This window comes from Ptychodera flava, chromosome 8, assembly GCF_041260155.1.
Source record: "Ptychodera flava strain L36383 chromosome 8, AS_Pfla_20210202, whole genome shotgun sequence".
Classification (NCBI taxonomy): domain Eukaryota; kingdom Metazoa; phylum Hemichordata; class Enteropneusta; family Ptychoderidae; genus Ptychodera; species Ptychodera flava.
In genome coordinates, this window is record NC_091935.1 from 6,206,712 (window position 1) to 6,230,531 (window position 23,820).

The 23,820-nt window shown below is 38.0% G+C and overlaps 1 protein-coding gene across 1 annotated transcript; it reads right to left on the reverse strand.

The window, feature by feature from the left end:
• Positions 1-1,852: 1,852 nt before the first annotated feature.
• On the reverse strand, positions 1,853-21,755 carry LOC139138296 (U2 small nuclear ribonucleoprotein A'-like). Its single transcript, XM_070706611.1, has 10 exons — positions 21,459-21,755; positions 20,785-20,825; positions 19,884-19,990; positions 9,790-9,868; positions 9,311-9,357; positions 8,486-8,588; positions 6,948-7,027; positions 5,386-5,461; positions 4,277-4,382; positions 1,853-3,157 (listed from the first exon to the last, which is right to left on the reverse strand). The coding sequence occupies exons 1-10, from the start codon at positions 21,538-21,540 to the stop codon at positions 3,114-3,116; spliced, it is 765 nt and encodes a 254-aa protein (XP_070562712.1). The 5' UTR covers positions 21,541-21,755; the 3' UTR covers positions 1,853-3,113.
• Positions 21,756-23,820: the final 2,065 nt, after the last annotated feature.

Below are 23,820 nucleotides of genomic sequence, written 5' to 3' on the forward strand. Positions count from 1 at the left end.
AAGTCACTCCAGTTGCTCCAACAAGATTTATCACACATTACTTGACACCCAAAGTGTTGTCTTTACAGTGGTAGTCTTTCTCTGACACAGTAGTGTGACGAAGCAGCTTCTTTTATTGTAAAGTTTAGAAACGACAGTCTCTCAACTCACATGGATGGAGTCTTTCCAAGCTAGCTATGAAGATGTCTAATTCCAGCAAGTTCATTGAACAAGGCATACGATTCAGACAATAGTGGTCATGCGGCACATATCCAATCATTCAGATTCTCCCTGTTATTTCTCAGCTACCGCTCCAACATGTCAAAAATTATCGTTTCAACCCTCTAACCCCTATACCAATGTATATATGACCGCCTATCTTGTTTAAGACAGTGGGACTGTACAAAACTCCCAGCTGGAAATGTCATGCCAGAGCCGTGAAAACAGTGTGGAGCTTCAAGAAGTCTCTGAAGACCGGGAAAGTTTTTCTAAAACTTGATCCTCACTGAATGAGGAATATCTGCATGTCATCTGGCTTTCATTACCGGTACTCTACAGTTTGCCCGAGTGTGGAATTTCAGCTGCTGAACTCCCGTCAGTAGCTGCCTTTCACTTGCACTGTTGGCATCTGGCTGTGCAAATTCAGAAACAAGCTACCGTAAACGCGTGACATTCTGTGGTTTATCTTTATCAACAACAATGACCATGAACTTTGTCACAGAATCAGTGCTGTCTCACTACAAAGAGACTGTCAATTAGCTCCCTGAGCTGTGACACCGATGCAATCCTTCAGCATCTCAAAAAACCATGGATATAAACAAAACACACCATGTAAACAAACACATCACAGTCCTGTTTTGTGAACTGTGATTCCTGTCATCGCCAACGAGGAACTATGCTGCTAGCATTCCTGCCTCTCATGAAGTCATTGGGTAGCATAGGGTAAATTTCTTATTCCACTTCTAGTTCATGACCTGCCCTCCTTACCAAACTTTTGAGATAAATTTGTTGTCCAAGTATTTTCCAGATTCAACACCAATGTTCTCTTTCTCTGCATTGCTCTTTGTAAGATTTCAGTTTATATATCTGCAGGCAATAGGACAATAATACCAGGCTATGGAACCCCATCGATTAACTTGTACGTCTATGGAAATTTAATACATGCTGTATCATAGCCTATCCATTTCAAAATGTTTTCCATCTGACCATGGATTATACATGGGTGCCATGGTTATTAAACTGATGTCTGTAAACATTAACACCATTAACATTCTATTGTATGGGTCAAAATGAAATCAGACTGCAGAGCTTGATTTAGTTTGATTTCAACAGCAATGCTGTGTAATTCTGTATTTACAACACAACAAAGCTGACAAACTTAGTGAATGCACTGCCTCAACCATTATTTCACATCTTGGTATGTGTGACACAAAAGCTGTTTTCAGTGGAGATAAAAATGGAATTTTATTTAAAAGATACAATTTGCAATCACCAAAGGTCACCAAAGTCACTGGCACATACAAAACTGGGTGCCACATTGCAGTCTCTTTTGAAAACAGGACTCTTTCTCTACGAAAAAAGTGAAGAATATCTCAATCATTAAGACATGCAAATCTTAGCTTGCAGATGGGTTTGACATCACCTTGAGTATGAGAGTGATGTTCTTCAAATTATCCTTCCTGGTATATTCTGACAAACACCTAGTTTTAACCTTTCTTGACACAACAGCAAGTTCAACTTTTCTTACCACAACGACTGCAAATACTTATGTTACTATGATGAATATATTCACTGAGCCTGTCATTATTTATTTATCAAACAAATGTATACAAACACACACATAACACACACAGAAAAAAATCTTATATCCATCTTTTGAGAGAATTCTATTTTATTACACAAAATCTTGTCTGAATACAGAATGAACAAATGATTATCCTTTGATAGTGTGAAAATAAAAGTAATACCACGAGTGTTGATATGAGAGTATCTGTTCTTACATCAACTTTAATATCTGTTTCACATCGTGAAAACAATGGTATCACTGTGAATGGAAAAAGGTATGACTTGTCTCTCTTTGACTGGTAAAGCAGAAATTTTTCAGTTTTGCCATAGTTGTGTTTTTGGGGGAGCAAGTGTTTGAGTTAAAAGGTGCCTAAAAGATGGACATTCTTAACTTTCTGAAAAAATTCTGCTGACGAAAACTTAAATTATTAAGTTTAATATAAAACTTAAAATCCTAGCACCAATTTATAATTTTATAATGCCTGCCTGTTTTTATTTTGACACTACGGGATGGGTAGAGGACTGAAATATTTTAGATTTCTGAAAAACAAGATCATAAAATATTTTGAGCCTTAGTAGAACACTTGCTGTAAACCAGAAAAGAGTCACAAGTCCAATATCATTAATCTTTGAGGTGTACTTTCTTCAATTGTCTTGTTTGACCCAGGATGCACCCCTCCATTCCTCGCATTACATGATGTGGAAACTGATAATAGCACAGAGTCATCTGGGCAAAGAAATGCATGTGCTTCAATCCAACTGAGTAGTAGAAATGGGTCAACATATTGCTTGGGAAAAGGGTGAATGGAAGAGTCAAAGTCATTATGATGTCACATTGAACCATTTCAAGACACTTGCCATAATTTCACTGAAATACACTGGTGTGATGTGGAGTGGAAATTTGAAACAAAAGCGTTCAATAAAGTTTGAAACAAAAGTAATCATAACAGCATGTGCAAAGATATGTGTAGATCTGTTCTCAATCATGCATAAATACTTGTTTTGATTTTAGCAATTTCACAGTGTGCACAGATCAGCGCCAGAACTTTCAAGGATAATAATTTTCAAAAGCAATACATGATTTTTTCAGTAACAAAACGACACAAACGAAATATCTATACAACTTGGTTGGGAAACCAAGCTTTCCAAAATATAAAACACCGATCATGTTGATGAGTATTAACACTCAATACTGTAGTATCGATAATCATGTTTGTATGTATCTGTTCTTATCTCTGCTACAAACATCTGGAAAATAATGTGACTAAAAAAATTCAAAATATCCTGTATGCACTTCTGCACAGTAACCAGCAATTTTCAAAACTAGCGTTTCTGAAAATTTAGGAACATCAATCTTCGTCCATTTCTTCGACCTCTGACCCTCCAGCTGCTCCTGAAAATCACAACAAAAAAGAAGAAAGTGTTTTTTGGAAAAACAGCAAAATATAGATGGAAACGCTACGACGATAATTTTGTTTATGTATGCATGTCTCTTCTACCATTCCCACTCTCCCCCACCCCAATCCCCCCTCCCTCCTGCAGTTCTCTGCTACTACACCGCTAGACGCATGGAAGCTCTAAAACCTGCAAAATGAAAATGTTGATGGATTGTTAAATAATTACTCTGTGATGAAATACACCATATGTGTACTCACTTGCAAAGAAAATTATTTTTATAAATATACCAGATGGGTGATGCAATGCTGCAAACATGGAAAACAGCTTATTTCCATTTGATCAGAGCCTGTTTTTCACAATATATTTTCATTAATCATGGTCAAATCACACTCATATCTACTACACTATCCTAACAAAGCATGCTTTTGGCTTGAAACTGTCAATATGTGCATTTTTGATTACTAAAATCATTGATCATGTTGAAAGAAGAATTTCTTGTGTGACGACAAGGACACCTTGTTGAACTGTTGTGTCAAAACTCAATCTTACATCTGAAATTCACACAACAGTTGCGATAGTACCATACTTCAAACACAATACCAAGGAAAGTCTGCAAACAACGCTCACCACCCATGACAGTGTATGAGGGAGTCTTCTGTTTGTTGGCTGTGAATACTTTTTGTTACCTTAAAGAGTTCCGCTGTTCCTCCTCAGCCGATACAGCTATAATGTGATATTCATTCAAAGTAAGTGTGTAGTATCATACACAGAAAACAAAACACATTAAACGGAATAAGCGCATCGAAGAGCCTAAGCATTGCTGAAGGCAATACCAAATCACCTGATTTGCACTGAACTAGAAATTCAGACAGAGACATCAATGTACAGCTCTAGGCCATTTCATACCAATCATGCGTGGACATTGATCAGAAACACACATGGACAGCTAATGTGTGCAACAGCCAGATTTCAATTTCAATTTTAAAAGGCTTAGTGGGCAAAATTCAGAAATACCATATTTGGGGATTTGTTTTAAGATCCCATTCTGAGCAAAACAAAGAATAAATTCCAAACTTCTATACTGTTTTAAATTTGAGCGATTTAACTTGCATACCTGATCCTTCCGGTCTTTTCTTTTCCCTGCCAGGGACCTGTCCTGTCCGAAGGATCTGAGAGAGTCTTTCTGCTTCTTCTAAAGTTTTAGCATTGGCAATGGCTTCCTGTTGGGACAGAATCAGAAACACATGTAAGAACTTGACACTACGACATTTTACTTCTTCGGTAAAGTCGGCAAATAATCATAAGGTATTAGTATGTGCCTCAAAAGTGAGACTTCAGCTTATTCTCCAACTTTCCTCGATGAAACTTTCAACCACTATCTTACTAAATCAAGAATAAAAATCTGGGGTAACATTATCCGATATTTGAAATTCAAAATGGTCACAATCCCTGTGATAACTCTATTTGGAAAAATAAAATTTTCAATTTTCAAAAAACTATAACGGTTCTTTCTTGAAGAGCTTTAAAATGAGCACCAACAAGAAGTACACCAGAAAAGTACTGTAAAAATTTGAGTCGAAATATCTGTCGCCAAGGCACATTCTACCTTAACCCTTTGCATCCTGACCCCCTGGTGACCTATGACATCATGCAAACATTTTTGTCTGAGCCGGGTTCAAAGGGTTAATACACTTGTGTTCACTTTTGAACAGTACAATTTTTATGCTGGATACCTTCTCAACTACTGTTACTGACAGTTGTTTGCAAATGTAGAACAGAAGGTGGACTTGGAAATTTCACCTAATGATAAATACGACTTCTTCCTAATAACGTCACAGTTTCATTACTGATGTGAAAAATAAATCCTTGTCTGAAATATTTGACAAGACTTTTGGAACTTACGCTTACTTTCCATTTGCCCAATGTTACATTGAATATCAAATCCATAACTGTGATCAGCATTTTATATACGATATTAATCATGGCTGATTGCACTCACGTTAAAGCGGTCATTTTACCTAGCCCAGCATTGTGGATTGATCAACAGCAAAGTAAATACCTTCAACTCATTGGATGATTCATATTCACCATGCAATATGAAATTTTGGTTCTTCTGATTTATACATTGTGAGAACAACCATCAATATTTTGGCCGAACACTTGCAAGAAACGTCAACAAAAGTAGTTTCGGGGCAAAATTTTGACAGGTGCCAATTAACTTACCCTGATTGCTGCTATGTCATCTTGTGATGGGCCACCTTTCTTTTCAGCTGAACTCAGCCCACCACCGGGCACAAACCTATTGGAATTGAACACATACACAGAGAGAACGGTAAACATAATTTTTACCTTCCAGGATGCTTACATATCAGTTTCACAGATTTTCTAATGATTTCTAAATACCTAATCAGCAATGTCAGATAAAACAAGCAGCACATTGATAAACTAAGAAAACGTTTAGCCTTTGAGTGCTGTAAATTTTCAAAAATACCGCAATTATACGGTGTTGCTCAAATTTGATCAGCATTGGTATATACCAGTATGGGTTACCAATGATCAACAATAAATGTTGTTTCTATCTGTTCAGTGGAGGAAAATTCTACGTTGATGTTATGGCAATGATTTCTGCACAGTACAACCAGAAAAACAACAAGAAATATTTAAACCAGAAAAACAAGAATGACAAAAGTAATTAAGGTCTAACTTTAGGTACTGGAGGTCAACTTTAGCAACATGCATAGCAGAAACAAGCCCCTCTTAGTTTGAGTATAGACGGTCTTCCCCCCTCTACTGTCTATGGTTTCAGCAGGTCTGTTAATAATAATAATAATATTTATTTCTTTAAAGCGCACTACACATACGTCTCAGTGCGCTTTACACATTTAAAATTGATAAAACACCAGCACAGCATGACAAACTAAAATGTTTAAAACAATCAAAAGGCTCCCATACTGTTAATATGTAACAGTTAATAAACAATGACAGGAAATGAGTCAAGTCAGTGGAGTTGGCCTGTTTCTTACTGGCATGACATCACTCCTGCACATTTGCAGGATTTCACTTTTTCTTACCTCATTTGCACATTTTTGACACTGATGTGTTCATTTGAACAAATTCACATCTCAACCCCTGCATCTACCTGTACACTAAATACTGAGATGGTAGCTTTGGTGGTATGGGAGCCTTTGTGTGTGACGGACATACATCCGCACATACTCACAAATATACAGACATACAGACATGCAAATCAGATGCAAATGAACTGATTCAGCTTATACGATAACCTCACATTGGTATACCAAATGTGAGCTAAAAACAAATTTTAGTGTAAAATTTTACCAACTTCATTAATTTCTCTGTAATTTTTTTGACATGTTTGGACTAGATGGACATCACTTTTCATTTGCTACAGTTTCTGATCAAAATTTTGGAAAAATCTGGAAAATTTGTGTGGGTTACATTTTATACAGGAGACAAAAGTTAACTTTGGCACTCAAAGGGTTAAGGTAGAATGCGCCTTGGGGACAGATATTGGACCCTCAAACTGCTTTTCACCTACTTCTTGTGGGGGCTCATTTTGAAGCTCTTGGAGTAAATAAACTTTTCACTTGTCTAGATTGTGAAAATTTGTGGTACAGTTCATATAGGGCTGAACCCTTTGCAATCTGTTTGACTGTAAATTTCCACATGACTTCATTGGTTACAAAGGGGAGGGGAATGGATCAGCAATACCTGGGTTCAGGGTTCAAAAGGTTAACAAGATGCACCTTGCATAGAAAACTCACGTTTTAGATCGCCTTCCAAGGTCGTTGACCAGCTGCTGTCCCCTTTGACCTTTGAACAGTTTCTTTGCTTGTTCTCTCTCCTGTGAAAAAATGCGAGTAAAACATGTATTAATTTTATGAAATAGTCTCACTGAAGTTTAAAACAGATTTACATAACGTAAACACTTCTTACTCTACACTTATGCCATTGTCATCTCAAAACAGACCATAAATGTACCTTGAGTTTTGAAATACTACCAAATGCACATCATACGCACATTATTATTTAGATCCAATGGCCAACAGTACTGGAGATTTCCCATCATTCACCATGATTTGTACACTCGGAAACTCCTCAGTGAAGTCTACTGTGTATCCCATGTGTACACAAATTCACTGACTAAGTTTTTAAAATTCTGAAAATGTACTTTTAAGGACACCATTCTTCTCAAGTCCCATTTTAAATGATTTAGAAAAGTATGCTTGATTGAGAGAGAAGATAGTATTTTTGTAAAATTTTCAACTGATTGTTGTGTTTTCAGCCGTACAGAATAATGTGATGGAAAGTAGGGAGACTAGTTGCACCTGTTTTATGAAACAAAAGGATATTGATTATTTTTCCAAACAGAAAGACAAAAGAAATTTACAATGCTGACTTTTCACAGAGAATTACCCCTTCAGTTTGTCATAACTTGCTTCCCAAAAGTTTGGTATTTGTAGTACCTGCAGAATGTGACTTTTATGATTATTTAATGGTTTCTTTGAAATTTATGCTGAAATAACTAAACGTACATTTAATAGATATAATTAATCAATTATCTAGAGGTTTTATAGTATTGCTTTCAGGCAGAACTGAAAAAGTTATAAATATTCTAACGTTGTGTGTTAAAACCAAACTGAATTGTGGGTAATTTATTGTACTGTGGCCTTTCAGGCTAATCTTTTAACAGAACAGTCTTCTTGGTTCATGCTTAATAATGTCTCTTATCAACGGAGAGTTCAGATCATTTGACCCTCCCACCCCCATTGCCTTGTAGAATGGTCCAACTTTGCTGCAGAAAACGATGTTCAGTGGTGAATGGGTAATGACATGCACATGTTTGATCATCGCCTATCAATGTCCTAGATATTTGATACTGACAGCTTTGTGTACTTGCACAGTCCATGCACAAGTCGGAATGAGCTACCTCATGCTGGATACATTACAGTCTTGACATGCACTACATATATCACCTCAGGGTGCTCACAAGATCAACAAGCTTGTACATTTTGTGATCAATTTACATCGAGCTCCGTTTGCCCATACGCTACGCCTATACTAATGCAGTCTTACGGGCAAGACTGGTCAATGCATTTTCAAGATCTTACCAAGGGATGTAGAAAGCAGCTGGCAAAAACAACCGGCTGACAGCTAAAATTTGCCAGCAATGAAAATTATTAGTTTAGTAACTGTAAAAGATCAGGACATTTTGCACAAACTTAATGCACTCACACACTACTTGTAACCGCCTGTACTTTTATTTTTGCCACCTGTAACCAAAATTTTCTGCGCTGCTTACCTTCATTTTGACTTTTTGAAAATCCAACAGCTGTAACTGAGGTATTTTGTTGATGACGTACAAACGATAGTGTCTTTTGCTGGTCACTGGATTCCTTAGGAGACTGTCCATGAACATGACATAAAAAAGATTTACAAATGTAAAAAGTTCAACACCGTCAAACAGAGTTCAATTCAATTCAACTGTAGTTACTGTAATATCTTTACTTTTGTAATTTTAGAAACATCATAATAGAGAATGTAATTGACTATATTCAAAGAGAGTAGACCTGAATGGGTACGTTTCTGCATGAGATTCAACAAAGGATTTTGGTTCAGTTTTGACAGACTATAACGTGCTATACATACAAAACACCACTTTGGAAAATAAGTTTTTCCCCCAAAAACTTAATACTAAGTGATCAAATCAAACTGCAGTACTGTTTATATCTGGTTGAATGTTGAAACCACTTTGATGACCTGTGCAAGTATATTTTATGAATTTGCGGTCTCAAGCGAACATATCCTCTTGTTGAAAAAGCATGTACAATTCAACAATCACATAGATTTGCTTCGCTGAATTTCAGTGTGCACACAGGATTCACGACCTTGACAGTGACACCACTATTCATGTATTATCATATCACAACTACAAGATATTTCACATGCTACTTCTACATTTTCATGAGGTACAGGATAAACTTCATTCCGTTCATCTAGTTCACACTCAAACTTTGATCAAAGGTGCAAATGCAGCACTGTCTGGATTTAAAAACAGCAATTTTCAGCCTTGTTCCATATTTGACATGTGTAATTCAAAGACCCTCAATGTGGGTGTGATACTGACCTTAGTACTCTTAATGTTTTGATTGAAGCAAGCGGGTCAAGGTCACCCTGTTGGAAAAACAAAAGAAACATTGGGACTGAAGAAAATCTGAAAGCAAATGCCATGTGCTGACAGCACTTACATTACACAAATGGTCAATTCTTTAAAGGGACATTCACTGTTTCTTGACCTTTTTCCATGAATTTTGTTTGATATCAAAAGTAGTTGGTGTTATAAGGATGGCAGCTTTCCCTTACATTGTGGCAATGTTTATTTGTCATACGAAAGCAAGTCAGAATGGGGAAAATCTAATTCGTCTTGAGGTCGCAAATGAAATCATTCATTTGTATTCAGCAAAAGGGTAATTTTTGACAATACTGCAGTTATGTGCAGTTGTCATTTTGTACACTGAGTGACTTTATGCAAGCATTCAATGTTTTCTTGATGTCGCAAAATGTTCCAGTGACTTTGTCCCTTTAATTTGTAACAACATGACTTACCAGTTCCTGCATACTATTGTTTGTCAGGATTACCTCTTCTAACTTGGGTAAATTTTCTTCAAGATTTTCAGCGACGCGACTGGAAACAAAGAAAAAGTTGAATATGTATTTGAACAGAAATCAAAGCATATTCAATAACAGCATAAAAATATTTCCAATGCAAATCACGTCACAAAGCTCTAAATTATTTGATAACAAAATTCACCATTGCAAAATTCATAAACAAACAGTTTTCACGAAAGAAAATATATATATATACGAGTAGTAAGAATATTGCACAATGCACTGAAGAGGAAGTTTACCTTATGCTTGAATCTATTTATGAAAACCGTTACCAAATATGTTTCTGTTAATTCATACAGATTTTGATTGTATAAATTATGACATAATATAATATCAGACCAATATAAGATTACAGTATATCCTATAAGATAATACATAACCAACAATTAGACTTTGTCTAACACACAAACATGCCCTGATCATAAGATTTTGTCGAGGAAGGATTAGATAAAGTGATGATGCTAATTTCAATGAAAACTTTTAAAACATATTTTGTATCTTTTAAATTTTGATACAAGCAGGGGTATGGTTTATGCTGATGGTTCATAAATGATTAAAATCTTCTCTGACGGGAAAAATGCATTCAGAGTTCAGAAAATCCAGGAATGATGACAGCATTGAAATATATCATACAGCTACAGTGTTTCATCTAGGATGCTACACCAGGGGGCGACTGGTCCCCCTCTACAGGAATTTTTGAGGGGCATTTTAAAATTTAGGGGGATTTAAGGTAGCGACTCAGTTTCATTGTCACTTATTTTCAATCCTCATTTTCACAAAGAAGACGTGGTCACACACCCGACATGTGGTACTTTTTTTATCTGCTCGGTCACCGAAGAGTTCAGAAAATTTGTTAGTTTTTTAAAAACAGTGCGCATACGGCTGTTTTACTCAAAACCTGTGTTTTTTAGTTTTTTTACTCAAAAAAGTGTAAGTACAAATCTCCAATCGGCCTTGGTAATCTGTTTACGGCAATCGACGGCTGGGTATACTGGGCAAAAAACCGTGTCCCGGATTTTTGAAATTCGCTTTTGTTTTCGCACAATGCACCTTCAAAGTGTCAACTTGATGTTTTTTGCATAATTATCGGCCGTTGTTCACGTTTGTCAGGATATCTTTACTTCCAGGCCTTTTATCGGAAATCTGAGACACGGTCTTTCAGATATATTCATTCACTGTCCACAGGTGAAAATCAGGCTAGTCTGTCCAGGCGCCGCCGACTTATACTTATTTGAAAAATAGCGTCAATGACACTGTAGCTCCCATCCTGGACTATTTAGTGTTTGTTCTCTGGTCAGATATTTGAACATGTGTGAAAGGGATAAAGTGCATGAAGTGAAAATACTTAAATGAAATGTACTGGAGACAGTGAAATATGTTTAATGTAATTATTCAGAATATAAAATGGAAAAAATACAGAATTAGATATATCGAATACTGTGATACAACCATTAACTCAACAAGTCATTTACAATGACATAGTCCCCACTTGTAATAGGAGTATTAGTCTTGATGGGGTAGGAAAATGTGGTCATTAAGAAGTATCACTGAGTGTATATGTTGAGAGCTATGGGCACATAGGTCTATGTCGTTGTTCCCAATTTGAAACACACGAGGCATGTCTAAGTTATGGTTCTAAATCGGGAAAAAAGATAAGACCTCTAGCAGTATTGGCCAGCCAAGAAATACATATGCGCATTATAAATGAGGTACAAGATGTGACATCTTAAGGTCTAATATCCTATCAAAATTGGAGGGTATAGAACTTGTGGTTACTGAAATATGCATATATATGTATAATCAAGGTCAAAGGTCATCGAGGTCACATGACAATTTGAAAAAAACAAGTCTCGAAAGATGACACAGTCCCCGCTGTTTACATTGTTTGGAATGCTTAGTAGCTGTAAACTACTGATAATTGTGTTAATGTTGAATTCTGAGTATCATGTCAATAACATTCAACATCTAAGAATTCCTAGGGTTTCTGCGAGCCCTCGAGGCAAATATCTCCCTTGCTCTGCCGTACGGGAAATCGGCAACACACGGCCCTTCCATTGAGAGCAACATCAAATTATCTACATTGCCGTCGGAAAATCTACTACGGGCTCCTGTTTTAGCAGCTGAAGCCCTTTTCGCATGCAACCAAGGATACAGGAATTACTACTGCAATACATGTCAATTGTCGAACTGCAGGAAACCTTTCCGCATATTCTTGAATTAGCAAACGACATGACTCCGAGTTCTCAGCATAAACTTCGCTTGTCTGAAGTCATTTCTAAACGCGTTGCCGTGCTCACGGTTTACGTAGTCTGATCCAAGATGATCGATGAAGTTTCAAGTGCCTCGATACCGTAGTCACGGAGTTCATTGTCAATCTCTGGGTATTTACTTGCATTTATGACTTTGTCAAGACACAATAGGATATTAGTACATGTAGTACAGTTGGCAGGAAATCGCTCCTCCGTTCGCTGTATCAAATGTTCGGCGCGATGAAGCGTCGACGCGAGTTTGCGCAGCAGGCAAAGCAGATGACGCAGCTCTCATTAGCATATATCAGGTCGTGTGGTTGTCTTCGATTTCTTCTCTGAACTCGCGTTCATGATTCCCTTACATCTAACACTGTCCGTAATTCTGCGATGGTCGACTGTATCATTGGTTGTATTATCGAAAGGTTGCATTCATGATTCCTTTACATCTAACACTGTCCGTAATTCTGCGATGGTCGACTGTATCATTGGTTGTATTATCGAAAGGTTGCATTCATGATTCCTTTACATCTAACACTGTCCGTAATTCTGCGATGGTCGACTGTATCATTGGTTGTATTATCGAAAGGTTTGCAACCTGACTATGAAAGACAAAATTACATTGGTCAATGATCGGCATCATCAACATGCATGTCATGGCTATACGAACGAATATTGTTCAACAAGCCGTCTGCAACGTTGTTATTTGCGGCATTCATCACCAAACTCCAAGAACAGTGCGGGCCTTCGCACCGTTACGCTCCACCAAGGGATAGCCATCGGGCAGAGCATGGCTCCTTCAGACTTTGATGAAAGTCGACGTTCTTTCTCGAGTATTTTATTTCGATCCCGTACTAGCCGTTCTTTCAACTTCCGAGTAGCGAAAAAAGTTGAATATTAATGACGGTTTTTCGGTACTGCATTACTTTGCGGACGGCATCATTCGTGGCCAATGCAGTCGACGTCGAACGCCGCCTTCATTTTTTCGTCCCGTCATGACGGACCGTCTGATCCCAAACAGATAGATAACTTTGTCAAACAGCCACATTTCAGAGCACGTGTTCACTGCATGTGATCACCGTTGGCTGGTCCCCGCCTCAGTGACAAGCACAAAGAGGCAGGTAACGGGAAACCGCCATGTATCGAATTACGAAATCTGATTGGTTGAATCATGGGGCGCTGTCATTGGCTGTTCAATTTTACTTTGAAGTAAAGCTAAAATTATCACAGCGAACGTGGCTAGAATTTAACCAAGGATTTAATGACCATTCTTACAAGTTTTGAAATATTGTCAGCCACAAGAGTACACTAAAAAGCACGCGATAAAAATGATGCACTATGTGCGGGCATGCGCAATTAACAACTTCCGGGAGACCAAAAAATGTCTCATTTCAAAATGGCGGTTTGCCGGTATCTGCGTCTTACTTCGTGCTGCGTCTAGCTAGTCACGTGAGACGCAGTGATCAGCGAAGTGATCACCGGCGATTCAAATCGTCTGACCATACCATTATTTTACGGGAGCCCGCATAAACAACCGTAGTGCTTGTCAACGATGACGTTTAAAACTGACGAGATGACATTTTTTGCAAATTACTAAAGCTTTCTGTGGCTCTCGTTCATCACGACAGACAACGCTTGACGTCTAAAACTCCTAAAACTGACCAACCGAAACCGTCACCAGTCCTGCGAAATCCTTTTGGAATCGACTACAACCTTTGCTAGCGTCTCCCCCATAAATAATCGTACAGTCCGGTGATTTACGTCATCAGTGTATTTACATCATCCAAACATTGGCTTCAGATTCGGATTCAGAGAAAAAAAGTCTGAATAAAAGACATCAAGAGTAATTTTGGTGACTAAAATTGAATTATTTTGAGATAATAAGGACTGTGCATCAAGAGACCATATGGTACTACATTTATGCCCAGTTACAAAACGATCGCTTCACAGATGCCACAGAAATCGTTGATGACAGGTGCACGGACGGAAGGACGCCGGGACGGACATGACCTAACCCATTAAGTCCCCGCTTGCGGGACTTAAAAATTATATTGCTAATTAATCCCTATATGCCAAAAAATCAGATCTCTAGCTCTATTCGCTTGCCCAGAATTAGATGTGTACATAATTAATGAGGTAAAGCGTGTGTTGTCGTAAGGTCTCCCATCCTACTAAATACAAAGGACATAGCACTTGTGGTTACTTATTTATTGACATAAACATATATTTTAGGTAAAAGGTCATCGAGATCACATGACATTTGGTCAAAAAATTTCTCTCCTATAGTTATCCCTATATACCAAAAATCAGACATCCAGCTCTATTGGCTCGCTCAGAATGAGATATGCACATAATTATTGAGGTACAGTATGTGGCGTCATAAGGTGTCCAATCATACCAAACATGAAGGGTGTAGCACTTGTGGTTACCGAGTTATGGAAAAATATGTATATTTGAGTTCAAAGGTCACCGAGGTCACGTGACATTTTGTCAAAAAAATTGTTTTGCTAAGTTATCCCTATATACCAAAAATCAGACCTCCAGCTCTATTGGCTCGCTTAAAATTAGATATGTGCATAATTAATGAGGTACAATATGTGGCGTCATAAGCTGTCCCATCATACCATACATGAAGGGTGTAGCACTTGTGGTTACTGAATTATGGACAAATATGTATATTTGAGGTCAAAGGTCACCAAGGTCACGTGACATTTTGTCAAAAAAATTGTATTGCTAAGTTATCCCTATATACCAAAAATCAGACCTCTAGCTCTATTGGCTCGCTCAAAATTAGATATGCGCATAAGTAATGAGGTACAATATGTGGCGTCATAAGGTGTCCCATCACACCATACATGAAGGCTGTAGCACTTGTGGTTACTGAGTTATGGACAAATATGTACATTTGAGGTCAAAGGTCACCGAGGTCACGTGACATTTTGTCAAAAAAATTGTTTTGCTAAGTTATCCCTGTATACCAAAAATCAGACCTCTAGCTCTATTGGCTCGCTCAAAATTAGATATGCGCATAAGTAATGAGGTACAATATGTGGCGTCATAAGGTGTCCCATCACACCATACATGAAGGCTGTAGCACTTGTGGTTACTGAGTTATGGACAAATATGTATATTTGAGGTCAAAGGTCACCGAGGTCACATGACATTTTGTCAAAAAAATTGTTTTGCTAAGTTATCCCTATATACCAAAAATCAGACCTCTAGCTCTATTGGCTCGCTCAAAATTAGATATGTGCATAATTAATGAGGTACAATTGTGGCGTCATAAGCTGTCCCATCATGCCATATATGAAGGGTGGTAGCACTTGTGGTTACTGAGTTATGGACAAATACGTATATTTGAGATCAAAGGTCATCAAGGTCACATGACATTTTGTCAAAATATCCGAGATATCTGCGTGAACGGATGGACTCACGGATGGACGAACAGACCGACATGACCCAATCTATAAGCTCACTGGACTTCATCCGTGGGGACTAAAATTGTGTCACTGCATCCTTTTTGCTATATGAATACGATGAGAAACTAAATTTTTATTTTTTGTGGCCTTATACGTGGGAGTCTATGGAGATCTGCCTTATACATGGGAGTCTATGGACGTGTAAACTAAAATATGCAATTTCACCACGATTTGCCCAAATTTGGGAAAGGTCACTCCTATGCACTTCCATACCAAGTTTCAAATCAATCGGACTTGTGGTTTCAGAGCAGGAGATTTTTTGACCAAAAATGGGAGAAAATTACAAAAAAATTCATGAAAAATAGCAAGTCCAAGATACTGACCCAAGATGCGCACAATCATTTCATGTCAGCCCAAAGTACTTACATGCTAATTTTTCATGTAATCTGCTCAGTGGTTATTGAGTTTTTTTCAATTTTGACTGTTTTTACATTTTTTCACTTAATTTGCATATTTTTGGCAATGACAACTTCATTTGAACAAAATCTCATCTACAGCCCATCATCCATGTACACACCAAATATCAAGATGAAATGTACAGCGGTTTTGGAGTTTTTGATGTTGACGGACAGACATACAGACATACAGACATACAGACATACAGACATACAGACATACATACATACAGACATTTTCCTAGCCCATAAGAATAGCTTCCATTGCCATATATAAATATGGCTATGGGAGCTAAAAATGTACGCACTGCCAAAAACGGAACTGAGAAAATCAACGATTTGTGTAAACGACCTATGCGTCATACATTGTGACCAAGAAGTCCGACTCGCGCACTATTTTCTGCGAATTTTCTTACACCAGGACTAAGTTGAAATATTTAGAGTCAGTTTGGGAATTTTGAATATGTTTAGGATTGCAGATCGTGTGAAAATAGAAAGAAATTATACACTGAACTGGCAAATGCTTAGTGCCAGCAGTGGGTGGTATTTACACAACAAACACAGAGGGATACTTAGCGATTTAATCCATTTTTGGAAAGTTTAACTGGTAGATTAACTGTATACTGTTGTCTCAACGGTTACAATCTGGTTACCAGAGTTCACAGTCAAGACGAAGACGTCGAAACTTGCGTAAAAAAGTCTATCCGATCGAGACTTATGTGCTGTCGTCGCGCGATCGCGTCGGGCATTCACTTGTTCTTGACTCAAGTTGTCTACTTCCTGTCTCGCGATCGGCAATTTATGCATGTTCTTTGTGAAAAATGATTGTCAAGTTCATGTTTGAACGACACTGTGCGAACGGGACGTCACTTGCTAGTTTTCCTACCTCAAGATGAGACGAACACACGTAACTCTTGACAACATAAAATGTCTGTCGTATTTTCTTAGCTTTTGCACAGCACTGCAAACTTGTCGCCCTTCGTTACGACGGGAGAGATTGACTCGTGTTATTTTTTCAAACTTTATTTATATGTGTTCTTGTACCGATTTTATCAAACTAATAATAATCACGCCGTAGCGTAGAACAGTGCAGGCTGTCATCGACAGCGTGTTCCGAGAGACAGAGTATCGACTAGTCTACAGTGGAGTCACTCGACTTGCGCAATACCAGCGCACACATAATTATTTCGGAGATTTTTACTTTTAGTCAAACTTTTGATGACTGACCTCATATAGCAAAAATTGCTAGTTTCAGCACTTCTAGAAGTTGAGCCGGGTTTGTTTTACGTTCAGTGTTGAGGTCCAGCTAGCAGCTGTGGAGTCTGCTGGTAATTGATAAGTTTAGACAAGACGCACACAAGAATCATTTGTGAACCCTCGCAATTCACGTTTGACGTAATTTAATTTTTGGGTTATATTTAAAGAAATAAAAGGCATGAAATAAAAAAATAATAATTGCATTTCGTTTCGAAAAATTAGCGAATCGGTGAACTTGCTCTTGTGAATCTTCATTATGTGTGTATGAACTCCTGCACTCGCTTGGGAAACTCCTTAACATAAATGTCGCGTGATGTCGGGTACGGTGTTGTTCAAGGTTTCTCAGCAGACACGAAAAGACTGCACGATAGAAAACTCGAGTTTAAAATATAAAAGAACACGATACTAACACCAAGCATGTACAGCAAGAGTGATAAAATTATCGCAACTAACTGAAGTTTCATCTCGCTCAGGCTAATTTTTGGACTCGGGTATGTAATCAGCATAGCCTAATATGTTCGAAAAGCAGTGTGTCAAATACTTTCATAGTTGTTGAACTGAGCACGTCTCCGTTATCGTCTGCGTCCTCGGCCAAATCTGACTCTTCACTGCATTCTTGATCGTTATTGCAGGGAGTATGAGCCAAAGTAGGACTGTTTTACATTTAAATCGACCTTTGCGCACGTTCCCGTCTTTTTCAGGTCCGCTCTTGTGGATCTCGCTTGCTTTTTCGACGGTACGGAGCGCGAGCGCCGGCTTTGGTCTGCTCGACGTGTTTGCCGTACCGATACATGCGGAGTTCAAAACGCTGAGCCTAACGTTGAAGCTAGCGCATGCGCACTATACCGCAAAGCCTATGCATAATCTCTGCGTGTTTATCAAAGATATCGTGGTCGGTAATCCGCGACCGTTAAGACAAAAGGGAAATAATGGCACGCGGTGTAGCTGATAGTTTGCCGTTTTAGTAATATTTCAGGAATTTCCCGGTACGATGTGACCCAACACCTTTCCCCAAAAGAAAGACCATGTGTCAGTGGTTCGAAATTTGAAATAAAAAAAAAATTGCTAAAATTGACCTTTGAACCTGAGTCGCATCGTTAACTGAAACATATAATCACTGCTTTACACATAAGTTTTAATGCTGCAATGATCTCACTTGTGATATACATACTACAAGCCATAAATCACTTGCTTACACAATCCAAGATGCTGGCTGCAAACACCATCCTCTATAGGAATTTTTCAAAAGTCAACAAATTTGAGTATCACTGTTGTGAATGTATATAGAGCTTAGAAGAGTGGCGGATGGCTCATTAATATTCATACGCATTAATATTCCTGGAAAAATTGTAACGTATTTTGTAAGCTACAATATTCTGTATGTTTGTTTGTAAATATTCTGTATGTTTGCTTTATTAGGGCTTAAAGTACATTCAAACATAATAACAACAGCTAACCATTTCCACTGTACATGAACCTTCAAGGGATTTTTTTTTCATTTTTAACTGAACAGTGTGCACTTACACAAAGCAAGAAAAAATCTTTAGTAGTTATAAGGAATGTTTTTCAACCTTTGAAAAAAATAATATACTTGTTTGTCACGTTTTTACTGTGCTTATATCATCCCTAAGCACTGTAAAGTTTGGATCAAGATTGCCCTATACAAACCAGTTAGCTGTATTTTTCTAGTGACCTAGCTGGTCTTGTAGTCTTGTGCGCAGACTCAGTAGAGTTAAAATGAACAACTTAGGAGGTCGGATTAATCTCAGTCCATCATGTTTTGAATGTGGATTTTCTCGATGTCAGATTCGCTCCAATTACTTTTTGTCAGTCATTTTACAATGGGAAAATAACAAACAGAAAGGTTGGTTGTCACCGACAGTTAACTTTAGGGTTTATTTGCCCAAAAAATAAGTCAATGTTTGTTCACTGAATTCAAAAACCGGGCCCATTGACACTACAGCTTGCTTGTGACTCTCATTACATGCAGTCCCGTCACAGTGTCAATGGCATCCACTGAACTGAACACGCTTCTGTAATAGTAAAGTCCAATTTCCGTGTCAATTTTTGCTACCAGAATTATTTTCATAGAGTTATGGACATTCATACTATGCACAAAAACTTCAGTTTGTCTCCTTTTCTCAATCGTACAGAGATAATGTGACACAGAAACCTTATATAGCTAGGGCAATGAACTTTTGTGAACGTAACTCTCAATGGGCTGACAAGCTTTCATATGCAAAATCAGCGTAAGGAAAGTACAAAAAGTATCAAAATTGAACTAAAATTAGTCCCTTTCATGTAAATGTTCTTGCTACACTATACAATGCCTGTTGCCAGGGTATTAACAGGTGCCGATAACTGGTCAAATGCATCGAAGTGTGACACCTATGAATAGTATGATATTTGATATGCCATTCCAGCCAGCTCAGAGCAGTGGGCGATGGGTCTCCCCTTCGATGTACAATGGGCGGCGCGCAGCGCATCAAAGAGGGGGAATCGCGCAGCCTAGATGAAACACTGCAGCTAATGATGAATGGGTACAGATGATTTTAAGAATAGTATAGGAAATTTGACCATTTTGTTGATATTTCAGCAATTCGCTGAAATGCAAAGGCACAGTGTTATAGCACTGGTGACTGTGATGTACTCACCACACTCTATTGTTGTTCAGCAGAAGACATCGGAGTCTCTTCAACAAAGGAAAGCCATCTACTTTTCGGATATCATTATCTGACAGGTCAATACAGTCAAACTGGTCCTGTATGGTTGAGAGAGTCAAAGTTACATGTGAATGATGTATGACAGTATGAGGTGACACATAGGGAGAGTGTACTTGCCAAATTATTTTCCCCTGGATGGATGTCAAGGGATAGTGCCATCGCCATCCACTCCCTGTTTTGACTTCATTCCATTCAAAGAATGTTTAATAAATAAACATGAAAGACATTGTAAACTTGCACGACAGCATGACATGCAAATTGCATATCATATTTATAATTCTCACAAGTCATTGCACTTAAATCTCAATCTGTACATATTACTACAATTAGATAGCATACACACATTTCAATATCCATTCCTATTCTTCAAGTTGAAGGTCATTATCAAATATCCAAACATACTATTGAAATCATGATTTTGTGGCGTCTTTTGAGTCTCGCATGTGTTAACAGCACAAACAAGTAAAATGATGTGGAATGTCTGCACTGTGTCCATGTTACAAGTGTATGTCGAGGTAAGCCCTATTGATACTGAGGATGTCTACAGCTGGTGAATACATGGCCACTGCAAATCAAATCATATTCTCAATCAAATCATGTTCTCACGAACTGTAGCTACTGACTCAGACATGCAAAAGCAGGGATTGAAAGGTCTTACAATACCACACAGAATAACTTCAAACAGCAAAACACAGTACCTTGTACCTTGGCATACATCATTATTACTAGCAATTCATACTCGCAGGAATGACAGAATAAGCATAAATGACCCTGTAGCAAGATAGGCATTGAACTCTATGCAACAAAAAACATTGAGTAAAGTTGTACTTACCAGGGTGGCACCTAAGTTTTCAATGACTGGAATTTTGTAACCTATCATGAAAACAAAAATATGAGTGGTTATTAATACTTACTTATTGCTAGTCTATTTTCCTTAGGGTTTTTCACAGAAATGTGCACTAACTGAACCATAACATAACTACTAGTAATTTTTTTATGTTTTACCACAGTAGGAGATTCATATGTGACCTCATAAGTACTGACACCACATGATCACGAAGGTAGTTGCTACAACCTCCAACTTGATTACTAGTATGGTCATGGCTACCTCCATGATTGTACAAACCTGTCCATATTATAGAAATCCCTAACCCTACATTGTAGTGTACTGTTTTTGGTGATATTTGAAAGACTTTCCTCGATACATAACATAAAACATAACGATAACCTTGAACAATAACGGCACAAAAGTGTGCAGACATGACAGAAAACTAATTTCTTCCCCCTTAATTGAATATTGCCAGCACTTTCATTTATTTGACAGCAGAGAGGACACAAGTCACGATCCTAATTTTTTGCACTTGCAAAAAGTGCAGAGTTGTTTTCTCGAGCATGGAGATTAGGGCTCGTAAAGAATGATGCTTGACGTCACATAGTGCAATGGTTTGTTAACTTTTTCTTTCCTGGTTGCATTCTTTCAGAGATAATCAAAATGAAAAGGCTCACCTCTCAGGTCCAACTCTCTGTCCCGGACTGCATTTATGAATTGAGCTGAGTTTTGAACGAGCTCCGGCGTAAGCTTCACCATGGTTTAGTTTTTTGGAAAATGCTCGCCAGATATTTAAAAAATAACGTCACTGAGACGTTCTGTATGGTGTATTCGTCTCCCTAAAACAATAAATGTGGCAATATTAGCCCGATGCAGAATAGTTTTTGAAGCCAGTTCACATGTATGTCTCTGTGCACTGTAAACAACGTGGATCCGCAACGCTTCTTTCAAAAAGGTCAGAGGTCATGGTCTTCCTACCCATAGTGCCCTGCGGCATAAGGGCTACCGAAAATTTTGTAACCACTGCTCCTTTCACATGTCGGATAAACGATCTCTCTTGAGATATGCATCTAGGATTTTCGAAAGTTGACTATTACGTGACGTTGGAACTTTTAAGGCTGACAACATTTTGATGAAGTTTTGAGAGGGCTGGAGAACTGAAGCACTGATTGAAATCAGACATTCATTTGTATGGTACAATGATTGCCATCATTATTTACTGCCCGGTTTACGGCCTGGGGGTTACTCAAAATGTAGAGAGGAAGAAGGGGGTTACTCAATTTTTGTCCGAAATAAAATGAAATACCTCTCAGATTGCACCATTGCACACATCAATTTCTCAATATTTTCGATGCGAGAGGGGGTACACCCCCTCTCGTGCTTTCCCCTTTGGGATGTTCTAACAGTTTTACTAGTGAAAGACAAATTGAAACCCCTCTCAGATTGCACCAGGCTGCACCATTGCACACATCAATTTCTAAAATTTTTCACAAGATCTAGGACAAAACTGAACTGTTGTGAATTCATCCGTTATGTTAATTTTACTTCAGTTCAATAACCATTTTGACATCTAACCATACCGTATTCAGGCTTTTCATTAGAAGCCGGCAGCTGGAGAAATAACACAAGAAGTTCACAGATTTTCCATTCCTGCATATTCTTTAGTCCTCAGTCTCTGGCAAACTGAGAACTGTTTTTCACAAAATGTAATGTCATTGTTGAATATTGTGACTCAAACACTGACCATACAAAATAACCGTAAAATAAAAATAAAATATCAGTGTTCAATGTCATTTTCAAACAATTTTACCAAGTGCAAAATAAATTGAAACACCTCTCAGATTGCACCATTCCAAACATCAATTTCTCAAAATTTTCAATACGAGAGGGGATGCCCCTCTCGTGCTCTCTCCCTTGCGGTGTTTTAACAGTTTTACTTAGAAAAAAACAAAAAACAAATTAAAAAGACATCTCAGATTGCACAAGACTGCAGCAATTCACACATCAATTTCTCAAAATTTGTACATGCAAGATATTGACAGCCCTCTCTGACGTTTCCCCCCCCCCAGTATCTCGCATGTTCTCCCACTCCATGTACTTTCAAATAATATCCTAGTGAAAACCCTGTCATGATACCCATCCAAATTAAAAAAATACTTCCAAATTAAAAAAATACTATATTGTTGGATACTGGTTATAGCTTGAGCTTTTATATCTGTATTTTATTGTCACTTTGTGCTGTATTTTTGTAAATTTTACAAATACATGTATTGGTATTGAACTTTTCTAAGGGGGGCAGTCAAAATTTCCTCGTTAGAGAGGGGGGTTACTCAAATTCATCATGGTTGGCAGGGGATTACTCAATATTTTGGAGTTTCCGATGAAATTCCTCCGACCCCCAGGCCGTAAATAATGATGGTTCCCTTAGCCCCCCCCCCCCTTATCGGAGTTTTTTTTCACACACAGGTATTAGACAATCGAAACTAAGCTTAATCACCAACAATGATATAGGAAAATGCTTCCATCTACCTTTGGACTAGTAGGCTAATAATAAAACAGGGATCGGCCTGAAGTGCCTGAATAACAAAAACGAAGTTTTTTTTGAGGTGAGTCAGAATTAATCTGAACTTCAACGAGCGATCAGATTCTGTGGCCTACCGAAGTCTAGGATACCGGATCTGAGCTTTCACCGCACTGCACAGAAGAAGAGAACTAGAAGGGAAGAGCTAGAAGGGAAGAGAACTAGAGGATGTCGAGGAGGGGGCCAGAAAAATCGCAAGAACAATTTTTACTTCAAACACATCAGAAACACCATAAAAGCGATTGTTTTCCCACTGAAGACGTGCTCTAAAAGAGAATAGTTCTGCTGTCTTTTCGGAGTTCACATGCACAAGAAATAAAGGGAACGAAATCTAGAGTATATTTTTAGAAAGGTGGAACAATTTACAGGTTACATGAAGTCTTCGTTTTTCATACAGAACATGCGGTAGGTCTACCATTTAGCGATCAAAGAACGTAGCTGTCTTATCAGATCGCATT

Excerpts from the sequence above, each read along its gene's own strand:
- LOC139138296 (XM_070706611.1), bottom strand. The coding sequence starts at position 21,540 with ATGGTGAAGCTTACGCCGGAGCTCGTTCAAAACTCAGCTCAATTCATA. Across the intron at positions 5,462-6,947 it reads CTTGGAAGGCGATCTAAAAC|GTTTGTGCCCGGTGGTGGGC; the intron begins GTGAGTTTTCTA and ends CAATTCCAATAG. Across the intron at positions 3,158-4,276 it reads GAAAAGACCGGAAGGATCAG|GAGCAGCTGGAGGGTCAGAG; the intron begins GTATGCAAGTTA and ends TGTGATTTTCAG.